This window comes from Lonchura striata, chromosome 1 (assembly GCF_046129695.1).
Source record: "Lonchura striata isolate bLonStr1 chromosome 1, bLonStr1.mat, whole genome shotgun sequence".
In the NCBI taxonomy this organism is placed as follows: domain Eukaryota; kingdom Metazoa; phylum Chordata; class Aves; order Passeriformes; family Estrildidae; genus Lonchura; species Lonchura striata.
The window spans coordinates 66,261,731-66,272,793 of NC_134603.1; the positions used below are offsets into that span (position 1 = coordinate 66,261,731).

Here is an 11,063-nt window from a genome sequence, read left to right on the forward strand (position 1 = left end):
AATAAACAAACTTGACAACTGAACCAAAACAAACATATGGCAAATTCTAATTTAGATAAAAATAAGGTAAAATAAGTATCTCTTGTAGACTATTTTGAGGTAGCTCAGGAGAAAAAGGGAAGACAGAGTTATATGGTAGAGCTAATTTGAAGGCAAATTTCAGATGTATTTCTGCAGAAACATTTGTACAAGTAGGTGGTTGTTTACTCAGCTATGCAAGTTCTGTGGCACTTCACCCTGATACCATATATTGAAGCTGAGGAACTGCAGCAGATCTGAAAAGTGCCAGACAGTTCAGTGTTTTCAAATAAACGTCTATCCCAACTGCCTTTTTTGCTTGAAATAGAACAGAACTATTAAAAGACTTGACTTGCCACTACATTAGAATCAGTGAAGATTTGGTATCACATTCACAATTGTAGGTGAGAGGGGAAACGTAGTATTTAACATTTTGTGGTGGGTTTAACAGGATCCTCTTTTAAGACATTTCCCACAATGAATTATTCAGCAAATAAAAAAATACATTCTGAACAGATAAAAAAAGGACAAGCATAAAAAAGGCAAGTCTGTATCTGTAAAAAAAGGCAATTCTGGCTGCAACAAGTAGGTTTAACAAAAAGTCAGATGAAAACGGAATTTCTGACTGCAGAAAATTCCAGGTTATTAATGTGAATCTTAAACTAGCAATTCTAGTTCTAGACTACGTAAATAAAGATAATCAACTTAAAGAATAAGATCTTTCCAGATTACTGCTTTCTTTTGAGGAGCCTGATTACACTGCATACATCAAGGAAAAATGGCCTTCTTCTATTCCAGTTTGTTGACTTTAACAGCTAATTTTGCTGTCAGAACATTGTCCTGTCCTTTCAAGGGAAGAGCAGTCTACTAAAACATAACCATTGTAACAGGATAGGGAGACTTAATACTGTCTGAATGTAGTAGTTGATTTTTTGGTAATTTTCACATTTGAATCTGCCTACGTCATGAGTGTAGGACTGTGTTTATGGAGAGGACATACCTTAGTGATACAACCAGACATCGGGAAGTTGACACAGGAACACTGAAACACTGAGGCTGGAAGGGGTCTCAGGAGGTCATCAGCTCACCTCCAGCTCAAAGCAGGGTCAAAACCGACCTTGGATCAGATTCTTGGGGCTTTGCCCCAGCAGGCCCAAAACACTTCCAAGCACAGAGATTGCACAACTCTCTGTGCAGCTCTCCATCTCCCTGGCTAGAAATCAATATCTTATAAAATAGAAAACACTGGTTTTAGTAACAAAAAGCTCTTTTGGACATAAGCAGTCATATAACTTACATTAATTACTGCCCTAATTTCTGTATGTTCCAATTCAGCAGTATTTTGCTGTAGTCCTGATGATTTCAAGGCATAACTGTAACAAAGTTTTTAGACAGAGGAGTCATCTTTTATTAAAGCTACCACTTTATCTGGAAAATTAAGACAAACTTCTGGATGGACTGCATACCAATACACCACAGACTCAACTTAAAGATTTTTTTTTAGCACATAACTTTCACACAGTTTCCTAGAGAGTTTTAACTCCCTCCATCTTAAATGATGAGTGTTTTCACAATACTTTCTCCCTCACCTGATGAACATTGCCTATACTCCTGAGATGCCAGTAACCTTTTCTTCAGATATGGTCTCCTTAAGTCATAGCTAACCAAACTCTAAGCAGTAGTTCTGTATTTAGCTTGGGAAGTTGCTGTTTTACTTTCAAATATGAAAAAATACTTAAATACCTGAAATTTGATTTGAGTTTTCCAGCTGTACTGCTTAAGACATTAGCCACACCTGTAAACCTTGTCTAATTTATGCAGAAACTATCATAGGTGTCTCAGCCTTTCCTGCCTTTCTTCTTGTTTTCTCATTAACTCAGAAAAGTAAAAATCTGAGGAAGCAATAAATAAGGCTGTCATGACAAGCACACTGCATCCTTATGAACATTGGGGTAAGTAAAGCTACAAGCATGTCAACTCTCCAAGGGCAAAAACTCAAAAACCTAAGTTGTTTAAAACTGTGTAGAAGGTTTTACCTCTAGACCTGTAGATGTTTGCAAAATGAGCTATCTTTTTAAATTAGATCAGATTTTATGTACACATATTAGGTAGGTTGTACACAGAAGCATGGAATTTTGTGTGTTTATTGAAAATTAAGGACATATGATACACAACAGATCATACTTCTCTATTTAATAAATGATAAAAGCAACTATGATACTAAAAGTCTCTTTTCACATGGTAAATCCCAGCAATGGCCTACAATGCTTTATAAAATGAGTTTTATCTTTTAATTCTCAAAAACAGTCCTTATCCACAGCAGGGTCTTTTAATCAGCAAGGACAGTTTTTCTTCCTCAGTCAACCAGTACTTACATCCTCTGGTAAGACAATTACAAGACATGTAGCCACAGACATTCACCCCTTCCAAAATGATGGCTCCAGCACAGTGTAAGTATGTATTACTCACAAGAGTTTCCTTCCATCCTTCCATCCATTTCAAATTTGTTTCTTGAATTAACAGTATTGCATTTTTACTACAACATAAACACGTCTTATTAGATGGCATGACTACTTCACTTTTTGTCTAGAGTTTACAAAGGAAATTAGTTCTGATCCCTGTTTGCATAACTGTGTATTTTGTATTGAAATTATCATAAGACAAAATATGTAACAGAAATAAAGACCTAAAATACATAAGCAGACCATCTTGATAACTATGTTCATTACTAAACTATGGATTTGTTCTCTTTGGAACAGAGAGAAAACCTCCATCCTTGGCTTTAGAGGAGAACACCTTTCCACACTCCCACACCAGATCTGCTTTTAGCCCAGTAGTTAGGATGTGCTTGGGAAAAAGAGAGTTTGAATCCCTTCCAGCAGTGGCAGGAATGGGTAACTTCAAGAGGAGGACAGATTAAGGAGTTGTAAGGACAGATGATATAAAAAGTGCACAAGTGTGCTTCTACTTTTGAAAGAAAGGATTTAATACCTGCTTTCAAAAAGGCAGATGTTCATGGTTCTGAATACCAAGTAGAGCAAGTTTCCTAAATCTTCAGGGAGAAGTATAATTCGGACTAGTAAATATTTCTTGATAACTTATTTTGGTGGCATCTCACAGTTAGCAGAATCAGCTGAGGGACTTCAGAGGCTGACAGACAAGCAATACGACAGCTGAAGCTGTTACTTTCCAGGCCTTCCTGCAGGCAGGGACATGGGATCAAGCATTTCATTTAGTCTGTTAGAGACAACTAATGAAATCTGGAATTAAGAGTATGCAAGCTCATGAAGTAGGTTGCTTGTAGTGGACAAGGGGTTTTCTTTGCCACTTGGTCATGCCTCTTCCTTGTGCTATACCCCACAGCTGTTAGACTTCCCTGTGAATCAGTCCAGTTCACCAGTGCAGCAGCAGGCAATGCAGCTTCCAGGAGAGGGGGAATGTGTGGCAAGTCCTGACACTAGACCTCTTCAGTGGGAACAGGTCTGGGGAGAGCCAAAGCTGGCATCATGCACGCAGCAGGAGCACGCAGCTGAGACTTGCGGAGGTGGATAAGAGGGAAGAAGATAGGAGGAGACTGGGACTCTTATAATTAGAAACTTATCAATTTGCCTAATTGAGCCTCTTAAAGTTGCAGGTGTGCTTTGCAGTGAGGCAAGACACGCTGTTTATGGATATGAATTCTTGTGTCAGGGCCAGGCATACTTTATAACACAGTGTGTCACAGCTTTTATGGCTTTCTGCAGGTTTAAATCTGCCAATCTCTCCATTCTGTTTTCTTGGAATGTTTGAAAAATATGTTTGCAACCCTCACGGCTAATAAATTAATATTAGCCTTTCTAATCCAAAACAAACACATAGAATAAATGGATATGATATATAATTGATATAACTACAAATGCCTTGCTACAGAAAGAATTGCAGTGACTACCAAACACAATTATTGCACTTTAGAATGTGAAAAACAGCCTAACACCTTTTCAAATCTGCAATATCTAGACAGTTGTTATTGTAAATTTTCTTTAGTTAATCTGAATATTTTATAGCACTAACTGGATTCTGAGATCCACTGTTTAGGGGTACTACCTCTCAAGAGAAAATTTCATGCTAAAGTACATGTATGAGGTGTTTTAGACTGCTCTTTCTCCTTCAAAAAATAACCTATCATATTTTATCTCCTTATGATAGAAGTGGTGAATCGTCTTTATTAAGTCTCCTAAATTTCCTGCATGTTTATTATGAATCCTGAAACTAGGTGTGATCATAGTAAGACTCCATTTTCTGTTTGCTAAAGGAGAGATTAAAATTGTATGCTAGGACAAGTGAAGAAGGGTAAAAAAACCCATGGCACCAGCATACTGATGCCCATAGTAAAAGGCAACACACATATGCTTTTGCCTTTTTACAACATACAACATCTGTGTTTACTCTAAAACTACGAGCTATTCACTTTTGGTTGGGGGAGGTAGGTAATTCTCTGAGATTGGCACAGTCTGGTTTAGAAATTCACATACTTTTATGATTACAGATCATCTGAAGCCTTCAAAATGTGATGTCAAGCAAAGTTAATTCTTAGCTCTGTTTTGACAGATTCCATTTTAACCTAGATTGCTCTTTAAAAGCAATATTCTTTTAAAATAAAGCTAAGCTTAAAACACACATAAATTTTGCCAGATTTTTGTAGAAAATCTGCTTTTTGTCTTTTAATTACCATTTTTCCCCATCAGGGACTGCAGGGATTCTCATTCTTTAATAAATTTAACTTCAAATGTGCAAGTGACAAAAAATGGTGCTTTGGGATAATCTCGTTTCTCCTTAGTGGACTGCCTGAAAATAAGATGCATTTTGGGAAGAGTATTGCAGCTATTCACTATCAGCTTTGTTGCAGCAAGTATCTTTGTGTTGCAGAGTCTGAAAGGATTAGATATAAGTGATGACCCTCTGAGAGCTTCATTCCAAGAACTGCAGGTCTGGGGGATTTTCAGTGCTCTGTGGTCTGGTGACATGCACTGTGATGCCAGAGCACGTTGATACGTGGGATAGCTCTGCCAATTGAAATGCTATCTGCTAAAACTCTTGTTAAGACACAGCAATTTGTTTTGAACTGGATGCTAGTTTTTTAAGAGCCAAAACTCTTGGGTAGGGCTTGGTACAATTGTGCAAGTGGCTGAACTCCAAAAGCTCACCTTAGCAGTTTTCATCACTAACTAGCAATCACCTGCAATTCATCATGGTGTCTATATTTTATCCAGTGGAAGTGTCATTTAAATCAATTTAATTAGGTTTGAATTAACATACCGTGGGAACACATTGTATCTTTTAAAGACATCATTCCAGGCAAGCAGTAGCCTCAGACTGGAACAGCTTTACTGGTTAAATTAATGTATATTTGGTTACAATCTTACAGAATGAGAGAGGTTTTAAAACAAAAAGTGTAGTCTAGAGCATAATGACATGGTAGTTTTTTAATAAACTGGCAAATAGATATGTACTTATATCTCCCTACTAGTATCTCCCTACTAATATGTTGTGTCAGGTTCCTTCTGTCTTTCAGGGCAGGTGGATTGGTGAGAAATGCCACTTCTTTATTAAATTTCCAACTACAAAGGAGAATCATGCTTTTCCGTAGCAGAAAGTCTAATATGGAATAATACTAAAATAATTTAAATAAGTTTGGTATCATACTGACTGCAGTAAACAAGGCCTGAAGTGGTAAGTAGGTAATTTTTAATTTTCACTCAGAAAGTTGTCATACTGTGCCCCACTGAATGAGGTCCTCTAAGAGGTTGTCCCAACACATGGTGACAGCAGCAGCTCAGCTCAGTAGCTCTAGTGGTCACTTGATGATTCCATAGTCAAACTCACCCTAACCTTGATTTTCAGGAACTAACAGCCAGATCATGGGCTCTTTAAAAAAAAAAGTTAATTTAAAATTGATTTGATGATTTCCTACTAAGAGTGCTAGGCTTGGTAAAATAGCATGACAGGAGAATTGATTAAATTTAATGATATTTAGGGTTAAATTCTGTGCTGTTTATGTACTAGGATAAGCTTCCTGCATTTAGTGGGCAGCTTTTGAGTACATTAACAGTAACCATGTTAATATTTATCTATTTAAATCCACTTATTGAACTTACATGGGTCTATCAGAACTGTGAAATCTGATGATCTTCAGTTTATGACATAAAACCATCATAATACAGATACATCTAAAATAAAATGGAGTTCTAATTGTATCAGAGTCACTCCATTTATTTTTGTGTGGTGCATTAGACGAGCTTATTTAACAGGATAGTAACTAAATAATTTTGATTTTATTTTCTAACATTGTTGTATAGTTTTTGCTTTTAAGGATAGAATGAGAAATACAGAAAACATTAAGCAGACATACCAGTAGTAATGCTGCAGTAATATTAATTATAGATAAAATCAATATAAATACTTCAGTGGTTTGTCTGAAGTTATTTTACAAATAATGTAAGCAAATTTAATTTACCATATTATTTAGCATAATTTCTCTCTTTAATTTTTCCTATAATAAAATCAAACTGTCCTATAATAAAATAAAACTTTTTTTCTAAATCATTCTCCTATCTTACTGCAAATTCTATCTTTAAAGATTGTTAGCTGTCACAGAAAAGTATTTTATTTCATTACTTACATCTTGATCTAGAATATACTCTTTTAAAAGATTCCTGTTGCAGTATAATTTATAAAAATAATGGTGTGAACATTAAGGTAGAGCAACTGGTGGCATTTTAAGACCAGGATCGAAGATTCTATCCCAGTTTAAGTGATAGTAATTAATGAGAGGAGACCTGGAAACAAGTCTGCACAGGAGCCAGGGATAGAGCTGAATCAGCAGCTACTGGAAACCACTGGGCAGGGATATCTAAGGGAATGGTGCTGTATAAATCACTACACAGCACTGGTTTTGACACATTAATGTTACCATTTAATATACATAATAATCCTCAACATGGCTGCAGCAAAGACTGAGGTATTTTGCAATGGCACAACAACATGGGAGGAATAATTGTGTAATGCTGATGAAAGTGAAGTAATCAATTTGCAATCATGCTTTCCTGAAAATTCACTTTTAACATTATGTTTGATAAATACAGGCATTTTGTCCAAAAAACATGTGTCTCCTTCTGTAGACATGACTGACAAGCCCTATGAGCAACGTGCTTCCAAAACAGATACGACTCAATACCTTTGGGTCGGTAACTCACACAAATCACACAGAATGTTCTGAGCTGGAAGGGACTGACAAAGATCATCAATCCCAGCCCTCAAGTGAATGGCCCATATGGGAATTGAACCCACAACCTTGGTGTTATTAGCACAATGCTCTAAAAAAAAAATGAAGAATGTTTTTTGGTAATGTTCCTAAAGTGTCTCTTAGAGAAAGTAGCAATTCACATGTTGGAGAAAAAAAATCAAAATGTGGTTTATAAAACTCTGTAGGGTGTGTGATAATTGTGTCTTCTTGTAGGATATAAACAGTTACTTGAACTAGGTGATTACACTGTTAGTCTTAAGTAAATTTGTTATATAATAATTGAACACATTCCTAAAATTTAGTTTTACCAGACCATTCAGGGTGAGCATTGTGACAAGGTGTCTTTCAGGGTGAGCATTGTGACAGCTGCTTGTGGCATAGAGCCCAAGAGAGAAAAACCAAGTATACAATTTGCAGAACTAATAAAAATCCCTTTTTGTTTAATTTCAGAAAGATGGAATCAGAGACATGGGGATGTTCACAGCTGGCACAATGTGAAGTGTATTTTCATATTGGCCAGCACAAGGCTCTCAGTATGAGTTACTACTTAATACAAAAGGGGGTCCCCAGATCTAAGTTGACCCTTGCAGGTAGTTTTAAATCTTCCAGTAGGGATTATCTTACCTGCAGTTTGCTAATAATGCCAGTTTATTTATAATACAAATCATTTAATGCTGAGCTATAGCCTGACATGTTTTGGTGAACTATGGCATAATCAACATTTTTAACTCAAAACATGCAGAGTCCCCATTTCATTTCTGTTTGAACTGGCCTACTCCAGAGCTAACCAGGAACACTGAATGAGATTGCTAGAATGAGCTGTTTCTTGTCCCATTCCTAAGGTTACACATTTTCTGAGACATTGTTTTTATTTTCCTTGTGGGATTGATCTGCACTGCTGAAGTCAATGAATGCGTACAATGACTTGGATGTTGAGAAATTACTTTTTTCTCCACTGAAATGACTTGTGAGAAGAATTACAAAAACTGTTTATCACACGCTATTGAAACCCAGCTTGAGTAAGAAATCATGGATTGTCTCGTAACACTGGAAGCTGTCCACAAGATTAAGTTTGGTATGAACCTTGGAAAACATTTTTAGAGGCTGAAGGGTGTGGGGAAATCTTATGCATAAATTATTTTATACACAGTTAAGTTATATATCAATATATAATGCTTTGTATCTGCACACAGACACACACACAGAACAGACTGCTCCACACTGTAAAATTCAGATCATCTATCACACCTTGAAAAAGTTGTCAAACATGATCATGTCAGGCAGTAATTTTTCACAGCTGTGGCACAGTTTGTTAGCAACATTAAGCACTGTGGTGTGCTCCCTGTCCTAGGATAAGCCCACCAGGAAAGAAACCATGTAACTGCCACGGGTTGAAAACAAGAGCATCATTCAAAGGAGGAAGAGTTTGTGTCTGTGCTCTCGTGCGTGCACAATGGCTTTTATTTGCTTGGAGAGAAGACTGCTGAAAAATACATAAGCATTTTTCCTGATGTGAAAACAAGTAACCTAACTGGCAGCAGGGCAGACTTTGTAGCTATGCTACTGTTATAGCTCATTAAATATTACTGAGAAGAATAATTTCTAGGGGGAAGAAAGGAGTCTGCCATTTTCTCCAACCCTCTTTTGACCACTGCAGCTACCAAAATCTTCCTAGAAGTAATCCAAGACATAACAGCATCTCAAGTCTATATATGACTATAAGATATCATGTACATGCTGACACTGAACCTCTTCTAGGATTTAATTTTGGAGCATGAGAGGCCACCTCATCATGAAGAGGCAGATGAAGAACAGAACTTTTTTGAGTGATTGTTTGTTTCTATAATGGTGTGATCTACACCTCACATCAAGAGGCAGATGACATCAACTGGGGATGAGTGCTGGCATGGCACAATGTAGAAAATGAGGCTGCACCACCCACTAGGACTGAGGTTTGGAGTTTAGGACAAACTGACATTAATAGCCCTTCTCCCTCCCTGATTGACCCTGTTCCCCAAAACTCAGGCTCTGAGGTTACATTTTCATTTCACATGTAAATCTTCAATCCACTTGGCCCAACTGAGAGAAGGCCAGGTGCGCTGCACACGGGAGATCCAGCAGCTGCTGAACCGTGCTCTGTGCAGCACCAGTCCCTCCTCCGCACAGCTCAGCGGCCTCACACCAAGATCAGCATCACGCAGGGTGGGAGATGCGTGGATCGGGGGGCACGCACCGAGCTCCCCCCGCCTACCGAGCTGCTACTGGAGGCGAGCGCAGGCAACAGCGAGTGCGGGGCGGCTTGGTCAGAAGTGTCCCCACACAGGTGTGGTGGTCACAAACGCAGCTGACACGGCACCCCGGTTAAGCTTCGCCTCACCCGGTCGGGGACGAGGGGAGAACGCCGCCACCGGTTATGGCGGGAGGGGACACAAGCTCCACGCTCAGCGGCATCAAGCAAGGCCCGACAGTCGGCGGCCCGACCTCTGCAGGGCCCGGCCGGCCCGAGGACACCGCAGCAGGCCCGGCGGCTCCCAGCGGGCGGGCCGGGAGAGGAGGCGGCGGGCGCGTCCCGGGACAGCCGCGGCACCGGGAGCGCGCCCGGCGGGACGGGCTGCGCGCGCGCCCGGCGCGGCGGGAAAGGGCGGGCAGAGGCGGGTCGGTACCGCGCATGCGCGCCGGCCGCCCCCCTCTCACCATTACCTGAGAGCCGCCAGGCGCCGTCGCCTTCTTTTTCTTGGCGGCGCCGCCGCCGGTGCCCGGGCTCGCCGGGCGTTTCTTACTGCGGGACGCGGCTCCGGCGGGAGACGAGGCGGCGGCGGGGGCCAGGCTCGCCATGCCGCCCTGGTCTGCGCCGGGCCGGGAGCGCTCCCGTTCCCCGGCGGCTGTGGCGGTGCGGCGGCCGCGCATGCGCAGTGGCGGCGGCGCGGCTCCGCCGCCCCGGGCCGGGGCTGGCCGGGGGCGAGCGGAGCTCGGGCGGCGCTTGTGGGGCTGGAGCTGGGCAGGGAGCGGCTCTGCCGCTCCTCGTTGCACTGCAGTGTCGCAGGCCCTACTCGGAGACCTGGCTGCTGTGGCAGTCTCGACCCTGGGGTAGCCCGTGTGCGTGGGAGGGAGCAAAATGTGTCTAAGTGAGGAGTTTCTTCCCGGAGAGGGTGAGCGGGACTGGAAAAGGCACTGCGTCTGAGTCATTTATAGCACAGAGGCCTTTGTGGTTGGACTTAATGACATTAAAGAGCTCTTCCAACCTTGACAATTCTATGATTCTCACTGTGTAACCTTTGAAAATGCAAGTTACTACAGTTATCATAAAAAAAATTTCTACAGCTGGCTGATACTGATTGCCTGTCTGGGTAATGCGTACTGCTAAGGATTTGGTTGCTTCTACAATGTTTTGGTGTGGCTAGTGGCCTGGTCTAGTGATTTTTCCTCTTCTTGGAATCTAGAATAGTTTTGCACTGGAGAAACATACCAGAATAGATTTGAGGCGATTTGGACTTTGCTCTAGAGAGCTTTTGCAGTCCTCTTACTGTCTTTGCTGTTTCACACCGTGCCCCAGAGAACTGGTTGGTGGTGAGGTGATGTTGCACAGTTCTTAAACTGCTTAGTGACAGAAAACTCCTGAGTTTTGTGCTAGCATGCACCTGCATTCAACATGCTGGTCAACTTATTGCCATGTTTGTTTGAGCTACTTCTGTGCAGTGCCAGTCTGCTGGGTTTCCAGCTGCAGCTGCATGCGATCCTGTCCCAGCACATGCCTTGTGGAGAG

The 11,063-nt window shown here is 40.9% G+C and overlaps 1 protein-coding gene across 2 annotated transcripts in view; it reads right to left on the reverse strand.

Annotated features, from left to right (window-relative positions):
• INO80C (INO80 complex subunit C) overlaps positions 1-10,193 on the reverse strand; it is a 30,093-nt gene extending 19,900 nt beyond the window's left edge. For both annotated transcript variants that reach the window (XM_021528773.3, XM_021528772.3), the window contains exon 1: positions 10,001-10,193. In XM_021528773.3, the coding sequence (XP_021384448.1) occupies positions 10,001-10,135 (135 nt within the window). In that variant the 5' untranslated portion in view covers positions 10,136-10,193. The remainder of the gene's footprint in view (positions 1-10,000) is intronic.
• Between the last annotated feature and the right edge of the window lie 870 nt (positions 10,194-11,063).